The 25836-nt window shown below is 41.5% G+C and overlaps 1 protein-coding gene across 1 annotated transcript in view; it reads right to left on the reverse strand.

Annotated features, from left to right (window-relative positions):
* Nucleotides 1-8072: 8072 nt before the first annotated feature.
* The window catches only part of INPP5F (inositol polyphosphate-5-phosphatase F), a 44321-nt gene continuing 26557 nt past the window's right edge, over nucleotides 8073-25836 (reverse strand). Inside the window, exons 8-20 of the mRNA XM_061458609.1 lie at nucleotides 25162-25341; nucleotides 22872-22939; nucleotides 22313-22437; nucleotides 21143-21220; nucleotides 20268-20388; nucleotides 17822-17950; nucleotides 16033-16150; nucleotides 15067-15265; nucleotides 13967-14038; nucleotides 13797-13870; nucleotides 12458-12586; nucleotides 11667-11754; nucleotides 8073-10728 (exon numbers count right to left, since the gene is read on the reverse strand). Of these exons, the coding sequence (XP_061314593.1) occupies nucleotides 9594-10728; nucleotides 11667-11754; nucleotides 12458-12586; nucleotides 13797-13870; nucleotides 13967-14038; nucleotides 15067-15265; nucleotides 16033-16150; nucleotides 17822-17950; nucleotides 20268-20388; nucleotides 21143-21220; nucleotides 22313-22437; nucleotides 22872-22939; nucleotides 25162-25341 (2516 nt within the window). The 3' untranslated portion in view covers nucleotides 8073-9593. The remainder of the gene's footprint in view (nucleotides 10729-11666; nucleotides 11755-12457; nucleotides 12587-13796; nucleotides 13871-13966; nucleotides 14039-15066; nucleotides 15266-16032; nucleotides 16151-17821; nucleotides 17951-20267; nucleotides 20389-21142; nucleotides 21221-22312; nucleotides 22438-22871; nucleotides 22940-25161; nucleotides 25342-25836) is intronic.

Genomic DNA, 25836 nt, shown 5'->3' on the forward strand with positions numbered 1-25836 from the left:
AAACCCCTTGTTTTATGGTTTTCAAAGATTCCTTTCTGCTGCAGAGTGAATAGTATGGCTCAGAGTAGTCTAAAAGAAGTGTTCTCAGATCTGTAATTGGACTCAGTGTCTTACCTTTCTGATACCTGCAACTGATGTGTAAAAAGCCCTAAGACGTTTCTCAGTAGCAATGAAACAGCATAATTATGAGCTAAGATTTATGGTTGGGTTGTCTTTACAGTCTGCCCTGAACCCTGTCCCCATGTAAATACAACTACTTCAGTATCAGTATGTGGGGGTTTTCATTCTGTGCACGCTTTGTTCTTTCTAGTGGGACTGTGAATGCTCTAACACTTAGATTAGAATGTGTTTTCTCTCTTAGCTGTATCACACAAAAGTTGACATTTGTCCAGAATGGGGAGAAGATATATAGTGACAAAAAGGAGAGGAAAGCTGAGGGCAGGTAAAGGAAATGAACAAGCACGATAAGCAGGGAAACTGAGATTGGGCAGCAAGAAAGGAAAAGGATGAAGTGCTTGAAGTACATACACTGAGTAATAGTAGAGCACAAAGAGAACAGAATGTCTGGAGGGCACATTGCAAGACCTCAAGCAATGTAAATGCATTGCTTTTGTGCCATGCTGCAAAGCCTTCCAAAGCAGCCTCCAGACTAACTTAGCTCCTTGGACACTGGAGCAGGAAGAGGGTGCTACTATTTATGTATGTATTAGCAGTGAAGCCCTGCTAGGTATCAGAGATCCTGCATAGTGCACAAACTGATTGATACCTGTATTCACCAGTGCTTGCCTAACCTGTGTTGTTTCTGGTTTAGTTATGCAAGACGAGATGTGCTCCCTCTGGGAAAATTCGCAGTCAACCTGAGCGGATGTCCACGGAATAACATCTTCACGGAGCACATATACCGCATCATCCAGCAGCTTGTGCCAGCAGTAAGGACAATGGCATTAGAGTGCTTTCATATTGCTTAGGAGAGATGTTGGGCTAATTGTTCCAGCAATGTTTTAGTTAAAAGCCAGGCTTCTTAAAGGCTTCTGCTGTCTATGTAGAGGGCAGGTAAAAATAGAGTTATGGCTTGCCTGTTCAGTTGAAGTCTTTATTTACCTAGAGTCATCTGTGGTGAATATGAAATAAACTCTTACCCTTGTAGGTATGAAACTGGCAGTCAGATGCTGCATACTTAATTTTGTCTTTCAGGCTTAATATATTTAGACATTCTTGTGTCTGCCCCATCCCTGGCAGTGTGCAAAACCAGGCTGGACAGGGCTTGGAGCAAGCTGCTCTAGTGGAAGGTGTCCCTGCCAATGGCAGAGGATTGGAACTGGATGGGCTTTAAGGTCCCTTCCAAACTATTCTGTGATCTAGGCCATTTAATTATTGTACTGTTTGTTCACAAGTTCGTGGATATCATTCTGCAGAAAATTCATAGTAATTCAACTTGGGAGCATAGAATGGTCTGGGTTGGAGAGGACCTTAACCTCATCCAGTTCCAACCCCCTGCCATCGGCAGGGTCGCCTCACCCTAGACCATGTGGCCCAAGGCTCTGTCCAACCTGGCCTTGAACACTGCCAGGGGTTTACCACTTTGGGCAACCCATCCTAGTGCCTCACACACACCCCACACCCCCCAGTAAAGAACTTCTTCCTCATATCTAACCTGAACTTCCACTGTTTAAACCCATCACCCCTTGTCCTGTCGCTACAGTCCCTGATAAATACAGGTGATAGGAGTTCTTAAGAGCATTATTTTAAGTATTCAGGATTTGGAAACTGTGGATAAATTCTGTTTTATATCATGGTAACAGGTTTTGTTTTACTTGCTATGAAGGTTCATGGTTATCACTCTTGCTAAAGGAAGCAGCATTAGGGAAAAGCTGGAGGAGAGGAAAGGTGCTGATTAGTTTCTCTTCTCATTGCAGTCCTATCGCCTGCAAATGACCATTGAAAACATGAACCACTCACGATTCATCCCACATAAGGACTACACAGCGAATCGCTTAGTCAGTGGAGTGTTACAGCTTGCCAGCAACACTTCCCTTGTCGTGGATGAGACTCAGCTCGAGCAAGGGCAGCTTGACACAAAAGGTAGACATTTCTTGGTTGTTTTTTATTAAGACAATCTCATCTGACAGGTTGGGAGTTGATATATTTTATGACAGTGATGCTAATTGTGTCCTAGGGATAATTGTCTGTAACAAAACTGTGCTTTCCATGTCCTGTTTCATTGCTTCCTGCTCATCTGCAGCTTTTTTGAACAACTTAAGGCTTGATCTCTTAGGATTTGGGTTTTTTTCCCCTGTTTTACTTCCTGAAAGTTTCTGGTGTTCTGCTCAGAAATGCTTCTGTGGAGTTACAAATTCCTATCCCAGGCCACAAGTGAGTGATAACGAAAGATGGTTCCTTGTTCAGTTTCACTTTGGTTGCATTGTAGAGAACTCTGGACAGTGTCTGTCACTTGGTGGAAAAGGCCACGGGTTTAGTTAATTCTTTAGACCAAAATACCTCTGATGCATTAGAATGGCCTTTTACTTTCCTGCTATAATGAATGAAGCAGAGGGGGAAGTATGTGCTGCTGCCTTATGCTTTATACCTGTATTGTCTATATGGAAATCATCCCTGAAAATCCAGCTAAAAAATGGAGATTAAACAAGTAGCTATTCCTTTGTGGAACAGAATGATGTGCACTGTGTAGTGCTTCCTACAGAGCTTTAGGCAGTTACTTTAATTAGAAACTACATAAGAGGTAAGTTGAAATACCTATTAAAAGTTTGGTAACTGAGGGGTGCTTAGTACAGATACCTGTGGTGGTTTCAAGGAAAGAAGAACAGGAAATCACTGGAAGTGACTTTATCCTAAGCTAAAAGTGCTGTCCTGAGAACCCTACTAGATGGCACAATGCCATAAGCCTCTTGGGTCTCCCCAGTGAGTGTCAAGACTCTCATTCAAGCATTTAGTCTGACAGAATTGGTAAGGTTCAGGTTTCAGGTTAATTCTATGTAGAAACTTCTTTCTTCAATTCTTGCTTTTAATTCACTGAGATTCACCTGGTTTTGAGTCTTTGGGGGGGGGGGGGGGGGTGTTACTCTGCTTTGGAAAAGTTACTATATTTCACTACAGAAAATAGTAAAACTAATAGAAATCTTTGCATTGTTTCAGGAAAATAAGTCAAAACATGGAAAAACTCCCATTTCCAGAAAACTCTCCCTGCGCTTTATAGGTTTGCTAAAATGTGTGTCCTTAGTAGCTAAAGAAACTTCAACTTTTAATGAGAAGTCACAGTTTAAGTGTTAAAAGTTGCAGATAAAAAGGGCTTGTTGATATTGTTCCCTACTGAATTTAGGGCAAAAAGAGATAAGACTTGATCTCAAGTCTGAATTTTGGGCTGAAGATGTGGCTGTTTCTATGTGGAGAACACCCCAGACACAAGAAGAAGCAGGATGCTTGCAAGAATTTTTCTACCACCTGCTCACTAAAGACAGATTGGAAAGAAAGCAAATCAGATCTAACATTTGTTTAGGTCCTGTTGTCAGAGTTTGTTCTTGCTCTTCTAGGTGTCCATAACGTGACAGCGCTGGGTAACCTGATCACTTGGCAGAAGGTGGATTATGACTTCAATTACCACCAGATGGAATTCCCATGCAATATTAACGTTCTTATCACTTCCGAGGGTCGATCGCTCCTACCGGTATGGCAAAGGCTTCTCCTGAATTTGGGGAGTAACTACAGGTGGTAGCTGCTCAATTAGAACATGCCATTCCTGAGAGGTGAAGGCAGGAAAACAGCCTTGTGATGAGGGGTGGGTATGACAGTGGTGTTAGTTACTGCCTGCTTGCTCCTGGCTTGCAGGCAGGCTAAAAGCCAGTCCAAGGAAAACAGGGATTGACCTTCCCTCCTCCTGGACTAAGATGATGGGGAAAGCCTGCAGCTATACTGTGACTCTCCAAGCCTATTCTAGACAAGTAGTTTAGGGGGTGATGGGTACAGGAATAGAGTGATGGAACTGGCATTGACCCTAGAAACGCTGAGCAGACAGAGTTTACAATACCTGGTCTCCTGCACTCCAGCTTTATGAACTGAGCATTTGCTCTCTCACCTCTGCAGTGAACCAGGCTGAGGGAGTTGGGCTTTGTTCAGCATGAAGGAGGCTCCAAGGAGAACTTAGGGCAGGTCCAGTGCCTAAAGGGGGTACAAGAAACATTGAGAGGGGCTTTGGACAAGGGCCTGTAGGGACAGGCCAAGGGGAATGGCTTTAACCTGCCAGAGGGGAGACAGAGATGAGCTCTTAGGCAGAAGCTCTTCCCTGTGAGGGTGCTGAGGCGCTGGCACAGGGTGCCCAGAGAAGCTGTGGCTGCCCCATCCCTGGCAGTGTTCAAGGCCAGGTTGGACACAGGGGCTTGGAGCAAGCTGCTCTAGTGGAAGGTGTCCCTGCCCGTGGCACGGGGTTGAGACTGGATGAGCTTTAAGGTCCCTTCCAACCCAAACCAATCTGGGATTCTATGAAACTGGCTCCTGCTTGAATAAGGACTTCATGTGAGCCTTCAAAAAGGGAACTGTTATATATTTAAGGAATGCATTGTCTTACCTTAATTCTGGTCAATAGTGACTTGCTTCAGAGAGTAAATCCATCTTGGAATGGGAAGAGACAGGATGTGGAAAGAGATGATATGCAATTCTGTTTTTCAGTCAGATTGCCAAATCCACTTACAACCACAGCTAATCCCCCCGAACATGGAGGAGTACATGAGCAGCCTCCTCACAGCAGTGCTCCCTTCTGTCCTGAACAAGTTTCGCATTTACCTCAGCTTGTTGAGGCTGCTGGACTACAGCATCTCTGAGGAAGTGACCAAGGTATGGAAGACTGCACTAACAACTCTTCAACTGTATGTTCACAGGACTGTGCTTTCCCATTGCTCTCCCTGTCAGTGATTCTCCTTTATGTTCTCTAAGAAACCAAAGAGAGGCATTTTCTCAGTGTTCCTTTCAAGGCTTTGTGCTCTTGAGTATTTCAGTCCGTACCATACCCATATCCTGCTCTCTAAAACTCGTGTTGAAACCTAATTCTTTTCCAAATCTCATCTTGAAACCTGATTGTGGAAGATGAGCTGTAACTTACTTTGACTCGCTTCCTGACAGCAGTCTGTTGCTCCTGCATCTAAGGATAGTTTCAGTGTTTTAACTCCTTAAAAGCTTTTGTTGAGTGAAGACTCTTTGCCAACAGTTACCTGTTGTGTTGTTTACAGGCAGTAGAAGAAGACTTTGTAGAAATGAGGAAGAACGACCCTGAGAGCGTAACAGCTGATGACCTGCACAGGACACTGCTTGTAGCAAGGTGGGTGGTGCTGGTTGTTGTAATGGAAGCCTTTTGGGCAAGTCTGAGTTGTAGAATCATAGAATCAACCAGGTTGGAAAAGACCTTTAACATCATCAAGTCCAACCTTTACCACTTGTTTAAGGTCAAGACCAACTCTACCTGTAGTTTCATGAGGTTGGCCAGTGCTCAAATGATGGCATCTCCTCTTCTGCTGTGCCTCTTGTCACAGATTCCTAGTTAGGCAAAGTATTTCCCCCCCACATTTATTCCTATGCTCCCTAGTTCATGGAATACTGAAGGAACACTTTTACTATATTAAGCTTATCAAACCTGACACGTGACCGAGCTCTTAACCCCTGCTTCTGCTCATCCAGGTTCCTGTCTCTCAGCGTGGGGCAGACAACGCTATCCAGGGAGAGGTGGCTGAGAGCAAAACAACTGGAGGCCTTACGGAAAGCCAGGCTGCAGCAGCAGAAATGTGTCAATGGGAATGAACTTTAACACTCTGTGGATGTCGCTATGAGTTTGTCTAATCCTAGATGGAATCCCCCTACTAAGATTGGAATATTGTTTATACCAGTTTTTGTAGATAATTTATACCAAAAGAAGTTATGGCTATTACCCTCACAGGCTGAGCATACTTAACCCCGTTCAGCCGGTTCACCATATTTTATGACCTTTTTTTGGAGCCTGTTTTGTAATTGAAAATTGGTAACAATGAGCAAATTGTTTGATATTAAACTTTAATACTGAAGTTGTGTAAACTCCTGTCCTTTAATAATGAGGAAGTTGAACCCAGAGCCCTTCGTACACCTCATGGGTAAGGCTCCTTCCTGGAGTAAGTTTGTGTTGTGAGTGGTGAGTTCTGAGTATCAGAGCTGGCAGCAGCAGAAAGAACCAGACTGTTGCTGTCTGGGCCTGTGCCCTGCTGGTCCTGTGAGTAAAGGCACATTGCACTCACAGCAGCACAACAGTGGTAGAATTTGCTTGATCTTATCCATGCTGAGGTTCCAGTATGAAATACATCCTTATTGTTAGACAACACCATGACTCACTTCTTCAGTGTCTCTAAGGAGCTTTATTCTGGCACAATTTAAGAGGGGGGGGAAAAAAAGGCATTGAGTGGAGATTTGGTGATATTCATGTACTCGTACAGAACGTGTCAGGCTTTTTGCCTGAGCAGTAAGGTGGTGTTTAAACTGTTTGAATAATAGCCATTAATTACTGTATAACTTACATTGTACAGTACGAGCTGGTTTCCAGAGGCCGCCCTGCCACTAATACCACCTGCAGGACTGGTTTAACAAGGGTGGGTTAAGCAGTGAAACATTAAACCAGCACAGAGATGGAAGAATCCAGAAATGCTGTGCTTGTGGAGGCAGCCTGCAGGAGTCAGTGCTGGAGCTGATTCTACATCTTGCTTCAATTCATCCTTTTACCAACAAGGACAAAGGCTCCTGCCCAATTGGGAGGAAGCCAAAACCCCTCTCACTTGGTGCTGTCTCATGACTGAGATTGTGTGAACAGGAACTGCCTTTTTCACTGCAGTTCTAGTCTAAATATGACACTGATTGTTGCAGCACAGCCACCCTGGCCCTGTCCTTTTCATCTCTGCACACTCACAGTAATTCAGGTGTTTAGACTATAAACAGGTTTTGTCTATCTTAAACTAGCCCAGCTTGATGCCCTTTCAGATAACCTTTATTTGAACACTAAGCTGAGTATTCCTGGTTTCATCTGCCTTGTGCTACATTAATATGAAGTTAAGCAACTGAACAGGAGAAAATGAAGTCTCTGATCAAAAGGCAGCCTGGCTGGAGCACAGCTGGTTTGTAATGTCATCTCAGTGCTGCTTACAGCATGGGTCGAGGCACAGTGCCGTGTGAGACCATCTTTGGTATTTCATAACTATTGGGCAATGCGTAAGCTGGAAGGACACAGCATGCTTGGGTCCCCAAGCAGAAGGCAGGGAACCAGTGCCCCAGGTCAGCAATTCATTTCCAGGGGGATCTGTCCTGAGCGTTGCAACACTGGTTTTGTAATACAAGAGTGATTTTACAGCTCTTGATATCCTGCCTCACAGGACTCTCAGGCTGTCAAAGTCACTGCATGTATGTGATGTTTGTACAGACCAGTTTCTCTTTTTCCTACCTAAATAATGGCAAAGATTTGGAATTTCCTGTCCCTCCTCCAGCCCTTCACAAGTCCCAAAGCTTTTAAGGAGTCCTCTCATCACGTCTATGACTAGCCTCCTTGAGGCCCGCGTTGCATCAGGGCAATGACAGAAGGATAGAGGATCAAGTCATGTATGTGTCCCTTGCTTGGCAGGGGATCTTATTCATGTCTATAACATCACCAATATGCCTGTATTAAGAAGTCTGTCATACAGTATTAGTATAGAACATTAATAAGATGGGGAGGGTGCAAGGCAGGCAGAGCCCAGCTGCTCCCAGTGGTGCCTGGTGCAAGAACAGGAAGCCATAGCCACAAACCAAAACACAGAAGAGTCCCCTCTGAGCATCAGGAGCCACTTTTTACCATTAGGGTGACTGAGCATTAGAAGCAGGTGCCCAGAGAGGTGGTGCAGCCTCCCATCCTTGGAGATACCTGGGACATAGTCCTGACCAAATGAGTCCAACCCCTTCCAACCTCAACGCTGCTGTGATTTTGTGACTCTCAAGATGACCTCCCCATCTCTGAAACCTACCCCCCCCCCCCAGCCCCAGGGTCCCACATCCTTTCACATCACAGCCAAAAAGCCACCTTTTGATTCCACTTTTTTATTAAAATAGCTCCTGTATATTGCTCACATTAAAATACAGCAGTAGTTTAATTTTAAATAGAGCCACAAGTAGAGACACTCAAAAAACCCAAACCCACAGCACTGTCATAAAATAAATAAACCAGATCTGTTTATTGAAGTCTCAGACGGTCAGGGACAGGGGAGAACCATTTCAGACGCACTCAGAAGCTCTAAGACACTGTTACTACCCTACCCCTATGACACTATTTTCTCTGAACACCACGTGCAGCCTACCTACAGTACATGGACAAGAACACCAAGGCACCGGGGTCTGCAACGGTGGGTACAGTCACAAACCACAGCATAGCAAGGTCCTGCTGTACAGGAGCTGTTGGGTGATGTCCTACACTAGAACAGCATGGCAAGGCATTGCTGGGAAAGGGTGGTTAAGGTAGATGTAAATCTTTTGACACACATAGGTAAGGGTTGGGGGGGGGGGGCTTAATCCCATTCCCAGCACGAGCGGATGCTTAGCCTGCTTTATCCTGCCAGTATGCAAAGCTTGAGGTGGTAATGAATTTGGTTTTGATTGGATGCTGTAATGCAACTGATTCCATGGAACAGTACATTTGCCTTCTCTTCTAGAAGTTACTTGGACTTTTGCATCTGAACAGTTAGAATATAAGCACAGAGAGGGACACAATGCCTGAAGGGCAGGTACTGGCCTTGTCGTGCTTTATACAGTGATAAAAAATAAGAGCAAATTGCCAGTGTTTGAAATTTAGGGGAAAAGAAAGAGATCGGAATCTCTTCAGCATGGGCAAGACAATGAGAGGACGTCTGCTCCATCTCCCCTCACCTCAAAACAAGCGAGAGGCCAAAGAGATCTACGGAGTGAATGTGCCCCGCAGGACGGTGGGTGTTTCAGGTGGGATCGATACGCTTTACGTGGACTGAACGTGGCCCAAGAGGTGCGGAAAGGAAAAGACAGCAAAAAACGAATCTTCATTTCTGGTTAACATAATGCAATGGAACAGAAACTCATCCATTCCCATTGGAGAGGCACAATTCATAGAAAGCTGCATCTAAAACTTCAATGGAAACAAGTAAAAACACTAGTCCAAAAATAAATAAAGTGTAATTTACCGGTTAAGTTCTTTTGCTGGTGTAGTGCAAGGTAAGTAGTAAGGTCACAGAAGTGCAGTTTCACCTTTTGAGTATAAATACTTTCTACAAGAAGTCAGAAGAGCTACAAAATTAGTCTCCAAAAATAACTGTGCAACACATATAAGACGGACAGCATGCTTAATACATCCCAGTGTCTAAGCTACCTGTTTAAATAGGGCCTTTACCGTCCTCATCTCACCTGCCTATGCTTGGTCAGAACCAAATTCATTCACATCTCTCACTGCCTGTAAACAAGTTACCTGTATTATTGATCCCAGTATTCAGTAGCACTTCATGCCACAGTGAGTCCTGATGTCATATTCTCTACTATTGTATTAAAAGCCACAACTAAAGGAACACTTCCTAAAGGAGCAACTAGATCTGAATGATCCGCGTCTGGCATTGAGTGAACATCGCTCTCAGTTCTTTCTGTTTAATTTCATTGAGAGCTTCTTGTTCTGCAGGGCTCTTCTGGACCTTTGCCACAGCAAAGTTAATCCCTTGAGTCAATCCTGCTTGTGTGATGTTAGCAACCTGGACCATGGAACTGCGGATCTTAGCGAAGGGAGACACAGCTCTGCTGCTGCTGCTCTCGGCTGGAGAGGGAGTCATGTGGAGTCCTGTCTCGGGGTTACCAGATGCAGATCCTGGGCTCTTATGAGATCTGGTGAAGTCAGACCCACCAACAGCTAAGAGCTGAGGATTTGGCTCAGAAGACTGTACATCCAACTTGGATGGCCTGGAAGGAGCATCTCCGATAGCTTCAGCCTTGCTTTCTGCTGCCTTAGATGTATTATTGCTGCTTTGATTTACTATGTGATGGGGCTCTTGAGAACCAGCCTCAGCCTCTGAAACATCGGACACCTTGTTTTGAGCATCGTGCACAAACCTCTGGCAGTACTCATCCATAGGTTTAGCAAACTCCATCTCCACGTTGTCAGCAGAAGGCATGGCTACATCTTCACAGTCAGAGCGGTCACCCTGAGACACGTGGATCTCGGAAGGAACGTGAATGCTGATGTTCATGTCAGTGCTGCTGATGGACTGGGAGCGGCTGCCCAGCCGTGGTGCTGAGGCAATGATCCCACAGCTGGGCAGCACATAGTCTGCCTGCCCTATGTTCTCCAGGGAGTCAGTCAGCTGGTTGTCCTCATCGGATTTAGAATTGGTCAGGAAGTCATCCGAGTGGAAGGAATCATTATCTGACCCTTCTGTATCAGATTCCGTGTGGACTTTAGCATCTCCCACCGGGTTCTCTAACGTTTCAAGGCTACTGTCTGATTTCCAGAGATTCACTTTCAGATTTGGTTTTAAGAAATTAACTTTCACCTCCGGCTTGGTAAAGCTGCCCAGCTTCCGCAGGTTACTGATGTTCACATTGGATTTGGTTTGCTTCACTTTTTGATTGAGAGATGAGAACTTGCTCAGTAAATAGTTCTTGCCCTGGGCCAGGGACCCTCTGTTCCGAGTCCGGATGCCAATGATGTCTTCATGGGGTTTACTGCTCTTCCTGGAAGAAAAAGAAGGAAGTCTCTAATGCAAAAATCAAGGCAGTCTCATAAACAGCAACTATTTATCATCTTCCAGTCTGTTTCCATAATACAGATGGACATTTTCATTGAATTCCAGACTGGTTTGGGTCGGAAGGGAGCTTAAAGCTCATCCAGTTCCAACAACTCCCCCCACAGGCAGGGACACCTTCCACTAGAGCAGCTTGCTCCAAGCCCCGTCCAACTTGGCAAGTTTGCTCTTTCTAGTTTTGCTCCTGAAAAAAGCCCCAGAGTGGAAAGGGAGCAGAAAAACCCTGACATTTCAGAAACTAATACGCTGTTAACACCTCATCAGTATTTGTACATACAGGCTACTTCTGTTGATATATAGACAACTGAGTTATTAGTGAAAACTAAAAGAGTCTAGTAAGTATTTCTCAAGTACTGTTAAGCTTTCGTGTGCCCTCTTGTCTGAACAGGCTTGCAAAACCAGAACTGCTCCCCTCTGACTAACACTGAGGGGTTCAGAAGTTTAACTTCAGCCATCTCCTTACACAAGACCTGTAACGTGATCTTGATTTGTTAAACACTCAGCTGCAGTGGCATCCAAACCAGATTCACCCTTCAGTTTGTCTTCTTACTACAGAAGCAGACATCAAGTTCAGATAGGAAAAATGAAATTTGACATATTAACCATGGTTTGCAGTGTGTTATTTACATTTGGAAGTGTCTATAAGCACACAAGTATAAACCAGTGTTCTTGCTTATACTTCTAGATAAGCACCTGCAGGCTGTTATCATTGGAAGCAGGCAGCACATGGAGGAATTAACTCCCAGCACAGTAGCTGGATCTGAATGTTCCTTTCATGTATCCCATGCATGGCTGTTACCAGGTAGTTAGTCACTGAGAAGAGAGTGAAAGCAGGGCACAGAAGATTCACATCATTGTAGTACTCACCTCTCCAGCTTCTTTTCAATAATGGGCACATCTAATCCCATCGCTTGCTTTGTGATTCTCAGCATTTCTGCAATGCACTGAAGAGTGTCTGAAATTCAAGTAGCAGTCTGTCAGACCCTTATAAACCCTCAAAACCCCATATTCCAAAAAGCCACAGAGAAATAAGTCTGGTTTTAATGTAATTAAATTTGTTTGGGTTTTTCCTTCACCCTACAGAATAGCTGCACCCTACAAGTTGTAACTGTGATTTACAGATTACAAAGTAAGCTTGGAGAATAGACTCTCCTTAAACTCTAAATACTGGGTGTAAGTGAATCACTGCCACGATTCATCATTTGTGGAAGGAAGAGAAGCAATTATACTCATTCTAATCCTTGTTGACAAAATTCAGTGCTCGAGGTCAGAAGTGCTATTTTTCCCTTATTAGTTTTCATGTAATTCACTTAAACAACAAGCAAGAGCATTTTCAGCCATTGATTTCATTAAACAAATCAATTCCTTCCGCTCTTTAGGAGCTAATTTTAAGTTCATTTAATCAGGTTTTGGAGCAGTAAAGATCTGGACATGGAAATGTCTCCATCCTAGAGAGATATGTTTCTTTAAATCCGTATCTAAACCATCTTCCTTTGTATTAAAAGCCACATACAGTGTGTTTGTGGATTGCCCTCCCCATCCAGTTGGATTATATTAAAATATATCCTTTAGAAGTTATTCTAAGAGCAATGGAAAGTGTTTCCTAGAGAACACTTGAATATGCTTCTGTGTATAAAGCTTTCCCATATGAAACAAACCTTTTCCATCTTCTTCTGGGCTGCGTACCACAGCTCTAAGAGTGTGAAAATAGCCACTCATTTCTTTGTATTTGTAATGCAACCTCATGCAAGAGAACTTGGGTTTGCCAAAGAGAGTAGGCTCAGGCCCTGAGAAATAAACCAGGAGGTTAGAAACCTTTAACCAAACAGGGAGATATTGCAAAGACTGTACATAAATGTAGGTGTTGAGAGTCTTTTTCAGCATAAAATGCTTTGATTTGTCTTTGGAGTAGGATAGACAATTTTGAATGAAAGATTATCACAATAGCCAAACAAGCACTTACACAAAGTAATCAGAGCCTCTCCATATGTCTATTATATTCAGCCTGATTGTTTATTACAGATCACCCTTTCAAATAGAAGAGAAAGAAAGTACACCTATTATATCCTGTATTTTAGGGTATGCTCCTGCATGGATTAAAGGGAAAGCTAATAAATTTTTACCAAATGAAGTGCTTCCACTCTTCAGTGCACTGTATTATATCTTTGTTTGCTTTTATAAGGTATTTAGATGTTTCACCTATATTCTGTACACCAGGATGTGTTACAGATCTCCACGATGCACAAGTGAGACCCCTTTAACTGAACTGTTAGCAATTGCACAAAGACAGTGAAAGCTACAATAAGGAGATGATGAAATCACTATGCATTGTGTAATGAAGGAGTAAACTATCAAAGGGAGGGGGGCAAACACTGGGAGCCACAGAAATATCCCTTCATTCTCTCCAACAGGAGCACCCCTTTCATCTAGAAAGTCAAAAATATTACATCTTTAATACTTTCAGCTTAAAATGCTGGATTTAGCCTGCAGATGTTAGTCTTTAGCCAGTAAGTTAAATTGGGATAACAAGGCGATTTCATAACAGCATGTTTCTTACAAGATCTTGAGAAAGAAGAGTTTTAGAAAGCTATGAACCAGATCTAAAGTACAATTCAGAACCAGCTGCTGTATTTGGATCAAAGAGTGCACAAACCTGTGATTTATTCTAGAAGCTGATCCACTTATTACTGTCATTTGATAAACTGTGAAGTCTGTTTTGATGAATCCATGGGTTTAAGAGTTTGAAAGAGGGAAACTATCAGATCCCCCCTACTGATCAAAGCTTCTATTTCAAGCAGTAGCAAAAGACAGGACTGAGAGAACACGAGCTCAACTCTCACATCCATTATCAGCAAGAAAGCATCTTTCTAGCTGTGGTGGACCACACAGGGTATACAGTGAGGCTGGCTGTTTCAATACATTTGTAAGATGCTCTGATAAGTGCTCAGGCTATTGTTAAGAGCATTCAATAAAGGTATCTGGTGACTACATTCTTACCTATTTCTATTTTTTCCAGCGCTTCAAGACTTAACCTTTGGTACTGATTCACCTTGTCAATTTCATCATCATAACTAGAAGAAAAAAGAATCAGAATTTAATGCCTTTACCGTTCTAAAACAGAGCTACTAGAAATAAATTGCACATAGTAAGGCAAAGCGGTAACTTACTAGGCCACGTAGTAAGCAGAATTAGAAAGTAACAGCAGAACATCCACATCCTTATGAGTGGCATCAATGAGACTAAGGAAGGGGAAGAAGAAAAGGAATGAATACAGAGAAGTGTATTTGCAAAGCTGTAACCCACCCCTAGTGTATTTTAGGGAGGCTCTTACACTTGAGGGCACTTTACAACAAGAGGTTTCAACTATGGTAGGGTAGCTATGTGATGCTGCTGCTGCCTCTTCAGAGCCACTGGAAAAACCAAGGCTTGTGAAGTGCCTCACCTAACAAGTTGTGATGTGTCATTAGACTGCCATAGAATAAGTGAATCCACATAAGCAACACTCCCTCTTAAACCTGGAGTTACCCAATAGCTCAGATAGGTCAGTTAGCAGGTCCAAAAATAAATAGGAAGCCCACAAGCTATTGCAAATGCTAACAGAGAAATGGAAAAATGCCTCAGACTTTAAGGTGACGAGTGTGTGCTTTGAATAGCTGCCATAACGTCCTGCTTTGCTATTTTTAGATGCTACAGCATAACCTACTGAAGATCTAATCACTACCTTTCTTCTACAAATTAGAGAACTCTGAACTTGATAAGGAGACTTCTGAGTGAAGTTCGAGTTCACGCTCACTACTCTTAATGAAGAGAAACCTAGGCTTTCCTACTACTGACTCATTACACAAGAATCTAATCTGATCAGATATGGCTTTGAAGTTAAGTTACACTTTCCCTGTAAAGCAATAAGGAACAACAGCTCCTCAAACAGCCTCTGTGAGAGCAAAGGGGAGTTTAGAAGTTCTCTTCATGATGTCTACCACATTTTGGCAGTATTAACTGAATGCATGCATTTCCAGGTGTTGTCTCCAAGGTAATGCAGGTAATTCCAGCACGCACCATTCTTATGGCATTTGGGAAAAGTAAATGTTTAGGTAACCTTTACTTCTACAATTACAAGGATTCAATCCCTTTAAGAACTCTTGTCATTCCACCAAACTGCCCACTTGTATTGTGTTAACTCATCAGCTACCAAAATCATTTAACACCAGTAGCATTTAACAGAGGCGCCATAGTGGCAGCTGAACAATTACGACCTTATTTGACAAACCTTGGATCACAGTCAATAAGAGCCCATCCTCCATGGAATTTTTCATCATCTGGTAAGAGCAGTTTCATGTAGCTCTGCAAAAGCTGGCTGATCAACTCCTGATGGCTCCTCAGGTTCTCCTTATGCAGAGCTTCATGCTCTTTCTCTTTTGTAAATATGGAGTAAAGATCCTCTGTCACAGGGATACCCTGCATCAAATCTAAATGAATCCCACAAGGGACCAAACAAAAGACCAACAGTTAAAAGTGATGCACACCAATGGTCTGTTGAGTACTTTGTAAATTCCTCCCAGTGTTCCATAGTTAAAGATACTGTTGGGAAATTGCTATTCTTTCTGAATAGAATGTTGCCTGACACTGAACACTCAGTAGGCAGAACACTATTTTCTCTCAGTGAAAAGCAAGGGCTAACTTATCATTTTAAGAAACACTTGCTACATAAATCTAACTTTGTCTAAAGGAGCAGTGTTACAAGACAGTTAATGCTAAAATGGAGTTAGGAGTAAATTCTAAGGTGTCTTAACTGCATGTAATCCTTGTGAATTGAGTGCTGTTTAATCTCCAAATGGAGAGTGACTGCTCAATGCGTCCACTACAGAGACCTACTGAATGTCTCTCTCCATATATATTGAACAATACATACACTCACTGAATGTCTCCGTGTATATATAGAACAATATATACACATACTGAATGTCTCTGTATATATATATATTGAATACATGCACATACTGAATGTCTCTGTGTTTATATATTGAACAATACATACACTGAATGTCTCTGTACACATATATTAAACAATATATACACTCACTGGATGTCTCTGTACATATATATTGAACAACATATACACTCAAGGTGCTTTTAATCTTCAGGAAAATTAAGTCAGTGAAAAAGATAAGCCAAGATGATTTTAATAAACTTTGCTAAATCGGATAGTTCAGCAGAGTTGAAATTCTGTTCTTACCTATGACTGCTTGCCTGTAAGCATCCCTGAAACGATTCAAGTAGTATCTGTTTGCAGAATTAACTCCATCCTTCATGACCCCTGCCAGCTTTCTCTCACCGGTCCTTGTGAAGTCACCCTGTCACACAGAATATGGGAGTCACGCACATAAGCAGCTGTGCAGGAGCAGCCTCAGCTCAAAAGCTTTGGCATTCTGAAATTTAGGGTGGTGAGGCACTGGAATGGGTTGCCCAGGGAGGCTGTGAATGCTCCATCCCTGGCAGTGTTCAAGGCCAGGCTGGACAGAGCCTTGGGTGACATGGTTTGGTGTGAGGTGTCCCTGCCCATGGCAGGGGGGTTGGAACTGGATGATCTTAAGGTCCTTTCCAACCCTAACTATTCTATGATTCTATGAAACTCTGAATAGATGACAGCTCAGAAGTTACGTTCAAGTAACTATTTCATACAGAAAAATACTGATTTTCAAAGAGCATCTACTTCTTACGGCATTGTTTGACTCTGCTGAGAATCTTAGGCTTGTGACAGACATGATTCTATATGAAGTCCTAATAGAAAACAGTAATATGGGCATAAATGCCAGCTAACATGAAGGCAGAACTTTCAAGATATCAGTCACTGCAATACTTGAATACCTCAAAAAGAATTATGTTTTGGCCTTTAACGTAAAAGGAACAGTATTTGAGCAATGAAGAAGACTGGAACCTACTGAAAACAGTTTATCATCTCTGCTTCTGCTACCAAAACAAGACAAGCATAACATACTAAAATACAGAACATATCCTCATGAGCTCAGAAACAAGAGTTTCTAAATCATGGAAGGCTTAGAAAGGGAATAAAAAGTAGTTTTGGTAGTTGCACTTCATTAGAGGATTCTATTTTCAGAGATGCTCTGAACACTGGCACAGTGCAGTTCTAAAAGCCACAACAACCACTATGAAGAACATTTCCAGTGTTTCACTTTCAAATTAAAAAGAAATATCACAAGTTGGAAACAAATTTAATCCATGAACCTCAAGAGGGAGTAGAGAAATCTTCAAGCAGAATGGCTGAAAATTTAGATGTATAAATAGAGTTCTATGATTCAGATTTAAATACTCATAGTCAAGACAAGTGCCCATGGCAGGGGGACTGGAACTAGATGATCTTAAGGTCCTTTATAACCAAAACCATTCTATGATTCTATGCCAGGCTGGGGTTTATTATATTTTCTTTTAAATATTAATGTAATAGACTAATCAGTTCAGTAGAGAGATTTTTAAAAGATATTTAAGTGTAAGCATTTCCACTGTAAAGGTTTTTCCAATGCCAAATACCAGGAACACTAAAAATTGTTCCATCAACCATTAAGATCATCCAGTTCCAACCCCCCTGCCATGGGCAGGGACATCTCACACTAAACCATGTCACCCAAGGCTCTGTCCATCCTGGCCTTGAACACTGCCAGGGATGGAGCGTTTACCACTTCTTTGGGCAACCTGTTCCAGCACCTCACCACCCTCACAGGAAAGAACTCCTTCCTTATATCTAACCAGCTTTGTATCTCTATGTAACACTAACAGAATGAAGTTAAAACTACAGCCAGCACTGCCTGGACACCCAATTCTTCTCCAATTCACACCAAGTGTGATACAAAATACCCCTCTATTGAAAGGTCTCATGTCTCTCCAAAACAAAACCATGCAGAATATTTGGCTAACTTTGTTACATATCTTTGTTCTCCATGGGACATAAAACCAGGAAGATAAGATACTACTCATCATCAGAACAGATCACACTGTTCACTCCTTACCTTTAAGGCTGCTGTGCCAGCATACTGCCGGCTTATGGCATCTCCATTGTTTGCCCACATTATCTGGTAGATTCTATTGCATTTCACTGGCAAAGGCTGCTCTGGCGGCATCACACCCAGTTTTTTGAGCTGGAATTTGACAGACACATTAATATAAGGTTCAAGATAAAAATCATTCTCAATAGCAGAGCTTGATAAAGACAGTGGGCACACTGCCAAGCAGTTCATTGTTAAATTTTATGAGATCTGAAACAGAAACCCATTCTGCTAATTTGTCAGATTAATTGTTAGCAAGGAATCCCTAATTCGTTGTTAAACATCCCATCACTGGATGCAGCAGTAATATATTCATTATGAATGTGGGAGTTAATCTTCAAAAAGACTTGCTCAGGTAAAACAAGTTGCTCTAAATTACTCAAGCCAGGAAATGTTCCTGTTCTCTATAGAGAGCTATCAAAAGAACACACATCACAAAACTAGCATGGATGAACAAATTAATGTCTTCTATTGCAAAGGCATTTATGACCTCAAAGGTCTGAAGATAAAGAAATGGAATCTTTTTCCAGTTACAAGAAAAAACACACTGGAATCTTTTGCTTCTAGACACTAAAGCAAATGTAGCAGCTCCATCTTCAAACTTACTCCTCCCCCTAAATAAGCCTTAAAGCAATTTTATATGTCGTGTTTGTTATTAATGCTTGTGCAGTTTGGACAGTTAGTGTTTGACACCACAACTAAGATATTTTACTCTTCAGAAGAACCAGTACTTCAGTTTTCCCAGGATAAGGCTTGGGTACAATGCAAACTTTAGTCTTCTTACACATACTAAATTGATAAAGCAACACATATGTAACTGCAATGTAGTCACTAAATGTTAGGCAAACTGCACAGATAATTTGGACTAAATCATAGGCAAACCCCAATTTACAGCCAACAAAACAACATTCAAGCACTCTTTGCAAGTAAGATGAAAACTGATACATATCTGTTGATTGACTCTGAAAACCCTATCAAGTTTCCAGCTGAGAGAAAACAAGTCCTGTGGTTCCAAGGAAGTGCAAAGGTAAGGTACATGTGACCCTCAGTCTTCCACTTTGTGTCAGTCACCTTCCAATGCTTAGGACATTTCCCAGTTATGAATTGATTCTGAAGTACTTCAGCTATGAGAATGATGTAACCCAACACAAGATAGTACTATAGCCATGATTACTGAAGTCCTCTTCACAACAATCTATGCAACTCTTGAACTCCTGGAGTTCATATATATATAAATCCTATTCTAAAATAACAACCACAGAATCTCTGGTCCCACCCCTTGTCCCCATTACTCTTTCTATATCAGGAACTCAAAAGCAGATGACAAACAGGAACTGCCAGATATAATGGCTGGAGCCATTCATCCTATCAAGGACCCACTTCATTCTTTATCCTTCACTCCAGGCATAGTCAGGTTTGCTCATTTTGGGCTGAGCTGTAACTGATGCTTCAAAGTTTCAGTTACAGTACTATTTAAGTCTTCACAAGGGAAGATATCATACTGAGTTCCTATATCAAAAAGTAGCTAGGGAAGCTAGTAGTAGGGAAGCTAGTAGTAGGGAAGCTAGTAGTAGGGAAGCTAGTAGTAGGGAAGCTAGTAGTAGGGAAGCTAGTAGTAGGGAAGCTAGTAGTAGGGAAGCTAGTAGTAGGGAAGCTAGTAGTAGGGAAGCTAGTAGTAGGGAAGCTAGTAGTAGGGAAGCTAGTAGTAGGGAAGCTAGTAGTAGGGAAGCTAGTAGTAGGGAAGCTAGTAGTAGGGAAGCTAGTAGTAGGGAAGCTAGTAGTAGGGAAGCTAGTAGTAGGGAAGCTAGTAGTAGGGAAGCTAGTAGTAGGGAAGCTAGTAGTAGGGAAGAAGGGCAAAGAGGAGGAAGACTAAAGGAAGGACCCTCAGTCTGTTTGGAAATGCCTTTTCTATACAGGGAAAACTCTTCCAGAGCATAGTAGTCACAGCCATTTGGGATATTTACACCATGAGTTAATTACTTCCCTACACAAAGAAGCGACAACTAATCTCCCTAACTGCTGCACCACAGTATATCACTTCAGAGCAGCTAAAATTGCATCCAGAGTTTAGACCTTTAACATGTTGTTTGGGCCAGGGATTCACTGGGGATGGGAGGATGGTGTCTGTTTTCAAACTCTGCATTACTGCATAACTTAAATTGACCAAATCAAAGAAGAATATTCTCTCCAAGATGTGGACAGACGCCAGTCATTACCTCTCTGAAGCATGACATTGGGCATCACTGGTTTGGAATGATTCCAAGTTTAGTTGTACATACTACTTCTAGTTTCTTAGCTCTCCGAGTAGTTTGCAAAGATCCTTTGCAGTGGAGGTTACTTTAGCATTTTCAAACACACAGAATTGCCAGTGAATAACAATGAATTGAGAAAGTACATTATTTATACATGCCTGCTGTTCCATGACCACTCTTGCAATAGCCGCCTGTACAACATTGGTACGATCCAGACAGTCCATGCAGTTAACTCGAAAAATTCCTTCCTGCTTACAAATCACGCCAGCTTGGTCAACCCTTGCAACAGAAAAAATAGAGCAAAAGCATACCGAGACACTTAAAATCCAGTGCAATTTATCAGCTCCTACAAACAGCAGAAAACTACACGAGGTACTATTTATAGTTGCATCCATCACCCCAGCCGAACCTCATTCTGAATTAGCTACTCTTGTTCCCACCTACCCTCCTCTTCAGTCTATACTAGATATCCAAAGTGCATCCTGCTGGGGCCATAAACTTGATATATAATTGGATGCTGAATTCAATTCATACATATATAATATGAGCTTTCAAGAGAAAAAGCATTTAATTTCAAGAACGCAGAAGCCAACAGTAACGACAGCAACACCTCACTCAAAAAATGCATTGAACTATATATATATGGTAATTGAAAACTGCAGCCATACTCACTACTGAAATGCATGAACTTCAATCATCAGAAACTAAAGGTCAAATGTGCCTACAGTTTTCAATAGGAAGATTGGAGTTCTAGGGTTTGTGGGTCAAATGCAAAGTGTTTTATACTAAATATAAGAAACCCTAACAGTGTTAAATGCAGTAAGCCCCAGGCAGAACATAGCATCTGAGAATTTTTGCTGTTACTTCTGTAGAACATCACTGCTTCAGACCACAGAAACTCTGACACAGGCTGGGCATCAAGAGAAGAAGATAAAACAGACCAGTTATGACAAAAATCAAGGCCTCTGAATACGTACTGGTTTATTTTTTAATACAAATATTCCATACTACTCTAAAACCAGTCAGTACCTACCAGCACCACTTCATGTCAAGAATAATATCATGAATGGCATCAGTCAGTGTTTGAACGTTTTCAAACTTCATTCCTCGGCTAAAACACAGAATTTGACAGAAGTTAGTTTGTACTACAGCAGTGGTTTTTTTCTTACTTATATTACTTGTAACGTTAACCAAGTTACACAGACATTCCCCTTTAAATCACAGCCAATATTCTGAACTATTTTAAAGCACCATTCAATATCTAAATCCAAGGAAAGAAATTAAGCTGTTTAAACTCACAAGAATTTGCATTCTTGAATGCTGCTTCCATAAGGAAGACAAAGTGCACAGCTCTTCAAGCATGTGCAACATTCTGTTCTCATTTTAGGCAGTCTCAACAAAAGCAACCACTATAGAAACTGGGATGGTTTGCGCTGCTTCACCGCTGTTTCTACAGGAAAATCACCTACAGACACAACATTCTCTCCTCTTCCCACCCAACCAGGGGGTTTTCAGCATTGCTCTCCATTCACTTATGCTAACAGTGCAAAAAGAAAGAGTCCTGGTCACTACAGCAGTTCTTAGGAGAAAAGCAAACAAACAAAAATGAAAGCTTATTTGAACAAAAGTATCAAATCAATTCAGGATGCCAACAGTCATCTAGAAAAGGCATCTCAAAGGCCATCACTATTTTGATGGGGTTTTTGCACTTCCCTCTCCCTCTCGGACAGTATCTACTAATGACATACTGATCCAGGCAGTAATGCCTTCCCAGGCCAGATGCAATCCCTAGATTAAGTCAGGAATTGAAGATTAAAACATTTTTCAGACCCCATATCAGTACACAAATGCAGCCTGCTGGAGGGAAGCATGAGAAATACATGCCCGTGTGAGAGGTCACATGCCTGGGCATGTGAACACTGCATGAGAACATGTCAACATCAGAGTGGAGTTACTAAAACAGCAGCTAGCTCTAATAGATTAAAGTAAAATCCAGTGTGTAACAGAAAAACAGCATCAGGGTCCTGAAAGAAACAAAACTTGAACTTTCATGGTGATTTGGTTTACAAATTATATTTGTCCTATTGGAAAGAAGTGTTTCATGCAGAAATAGAATAATAATAATAATGCTTCTCCTCTTTTCTACTCTCCCTTTACGCTAACAAAAAAAGATGCAAAGCGACCTCTGTAAAAGGCTTCTTACCAGTGTTCGTGGAAGTCAAACGAAACGTAAGTCAGATTTGCATTATTGTACAAAAGCACTTGCTTAAGGTAAGCATCTCCAATAATCTTCTCTCTGCCTGTCTGATCCACCAGATTAATAATAACCTGTTCAAAAGTTTAAATGATTAACACTTGTCATCTGCTACACGACTTGCTTAGATAGATATCATGGAATAACAAATAGCTCAAGAGGTTTGTAAGCAGTCCTCCTGAAGTTACAATCTTTACTAGGTTGTACTCAATAAGCTCCAACAGCTACCTGCCTACCCGAAGTTTCATGCAGAGAAGCTATGAATTCACGAGACAGTTACACAAAGTTGGTCTTGCATATCTGTAGGTTATTGCTGGTTCTAGCAGTTACTTACAAGGATACTTGAAAGTCTAGTAAAATTCAGTCTATGTAGCAATTTTCCTATGTGAACAGCTTCGAAACCATAATACGGATACATAACGTATCAGCAACAAGGAAAACAAACTAAACCATTAACTTTCATCCCTTACATTTCCATTAGAAGACTATTTTACCATGTAGCACTCACCTGCTTCTTGTAATTTTTCAGCTGCTCTTCAAAATGTGCACGAAAACAGGACACTGTCTCATTTTCACCTACAAGGCAGAGAGAATTGTTAGAAGCAGCCTGTTGAGCAACAAGTCCCCTTTGAAGTATGGCATCATGCCCAAATCTATACTTTAAAGAAACTAAGATACCTTCACTTAAATTACTCGTACACACAAGACATTGTACAGAATTACTTTTAAGGGTCTTTCATCAATTTGCTCCACACTGTTGTCCTACTACTACAGTGTAAAGGAAATACCAGTCTTAAATTTTGCTTTATTTGGAGGTTTTCTGCAGATAGGACAGAAATCTAACTGTTAATAAGCCTGTTTAATCCTTCTATATATGCACCATACACCCACATGAACATCACTTCCAAACGAAGAGTGCTTGTATGTGTTTTGCATCTTTTGGCAAAGCAAACTGAAGTACAAGGAAGGTTTGCAATTTGCAAAGGGGGATATGCAGGACAGGGGGTAATACTGAAAGTGTTATCCAGCTCTAGAGGATGAAACTACTTGTAACTAAAACCAACTATCCACTTGATTTGAGGCATCACTGATGCCTCGAGGTCTTAATTCCTACTTGTAAATCTATCAAATTTAATGCAATTCCTCGGTATTTTTTTGAAACTATTCCTATTAGAAAACAATAATAATGATAAGAAAAAGATGGTCAAAAGGAACCGCTCAGCTCTACAAATGGATGTCATGGTACAACATTTCAGTTTGAACTAACCAAGTGTTGCTTCCAAATATCAGGGCAAGGGGGTGGAGGTATTTGATTTTTATCCTTTATTTTGTTTACTTATTATTTAATTTTTATTTCATTATTATTTCCCTCACTTGGCTTTTACTAAATCTTTCCCTCTTCAGTCACCTCCAGGTTATTTGGCATGAAAATCACAAGAAGCTCAAACCTACTGATACACCTTTCTTAAGTTTGTAATAGACAGTAACTGCTTGACAACTAGACTTAGGTGCTTAGCCCAAGTTCCTAAGCAAGCTGAAAGACCATTTTACTAGGTCTTACCCAAGACACAGGAAAAACAGTCCTTTAACTTCCAACATCGCAGCCCCCTCTGAAAAGTATTTTCCGCTCTAAAAATAGTCATCAATGGCAGAAGACCAGACCTGCTAGTGCTAGAGGAGAACACAAAGCCAATACACAAGCTGGACTTGCAGAAATACATATGTATGATTCTAGGATGCCAACTAACCCAATCCAGTGGGAGATCATAAGCATACTAGATTCCTTCTGAGAACAGTTTCTGCTTTACAATGCTAACCCTACAGAAGATTCTGTTGACCTCTCTGTTTCAAGGAAGTAAAGACTATGAATGCTTAGTTCACACAAGCACCCAGATTTGTCACTGACTCATAAATATTCTTACATGTTTTGGCTTTTCCATTACCTTTAAGTAGAAAAGGAAGCAATTTAGATCTGACAAACCCACTAGATAGTACTTTGTTTCAGAGAAGACAAAAGCATGTCAAAAACCAATGTCAGAGCCAGCCTTTGATGCCAGTGACTGCTAACACATTTATGCACCCAAGGCATACAGACTCTGCTGAGGGGCACTTACACTGGAAGCTTCCAGGTCAAGCAACTAAAGATCTTTCAGCTTGATTTTCACTTTGTTTCCAAGTGTCCTACTGAGAATATCCAAACTAAAAAATCCTGGTATGGTAGATATGATTCCTCCAGATAGCAGGATAGGTATGTGCAAAATGATGACATATTTCTATAAGTACAGTTTACACAATAGGGAACAAATGATTCCAAAAGTCAATGACAGTGAAGGCGAAGACCTCCCAGTGTGAAGTACCAGAGGGGAAAACTTTAAGACGACAAAACCGGTGTTAGAGGAAATGTCTATGTTTCCCCACATTGAAATAGCAGTTCAAAATGCAGAAGGAACCTCAGCATAAGTTCCCTTTGTGGACAAAGATATTTGTAAGACACCAATGTCTAACGAGGCTTTCAAAAGAGGAAACTAGGTTGTCTCAAGTCCCATCCCAGAAAGCACTACAACAAATAAGACTACACATAAACCAGGCTCTTCATTAAATATTGATGTTCAAGACCTGTTGGAATTTACAATGGACAAGAAGTCAGAGCTCTACATAATTGGAATTAGAGTAGGAGTTAACTGGAGTCAAGTCATTACTGTTACTCCTGGCTTCTAAAAGGCTACAGGTAAAATAACACTCCAATGAGCCTATTTCTAAGGGAGCTCTGATCTTCAGGTATTCCACGCAATACTTACTCTTGTCCAGCCTGGGCCGTGGGTTATACCTATATCCAACTTGGCTCCAGAAAACAGGCACAGAGCCTCTTGTTTGTATAAATGAAAGAGTATGATTATGAACATGAATCAGTTGCTCTGTCTCAACGTAGTTTGCCACGTTTCCATTTTTATCAACACCTCTTCGCTTATACCGCATTCCTAGGAGGAATGAGAACGAACAATTCATATTTAAGTATTAAACATTAATAACTTTTATTGCCATTTCTGACAACAGAAGATAGTTCTAGCCAAAAGCCATGCTTAATGGTAAAAGTAACTCCTATCTAAGACTAATCCCCAAAAGTTATGTTGACTAGATGGATAAAGTTTATTTGCTGGCATACTATGAGCAGCAGAAAGTAAGTTCACAGGGCAAGGCAATCTACTGGCACTATAAAGTCACAAATACATTTAATCCACCCTAAAGGATACTGCTAAACTTGACAGAACAGAATGTAACGTAAGTTTTACTTTAGGTTCATAGGAAATACCGAGCACTAAAGGCCCTTTTATTGACAGATGTTCTGCTTCTCACAATAGGAGATGCCACAAGCAGCCCAAGATGACTTGTATCTTCCACAAAACAGAGGACTTCCCCACCTTGTTTTAACCTGTATAACTAATTCTGCACATTAAGAACAGATATCACTCTTC

Source organism: Pezoporus flaviventris, unplaced genomic scaffold, assembly GCF_033815535.1.
Source record: "Pezoporus flaviventris isolate CSIRO_AGI_PZ_B2104156 unplaced genomic scaffold, CSIRO_AGI_Pfla_v1 ptg000029l, whole genome shotgun sequence".
In the NCBI taxonomy this organism is placed as follows: Eukaryota; Metazoa; Chordata; class Aves; order Psittaciformes; family Psittacidae; genus Pezoporus; species Pezoporus flaviventris.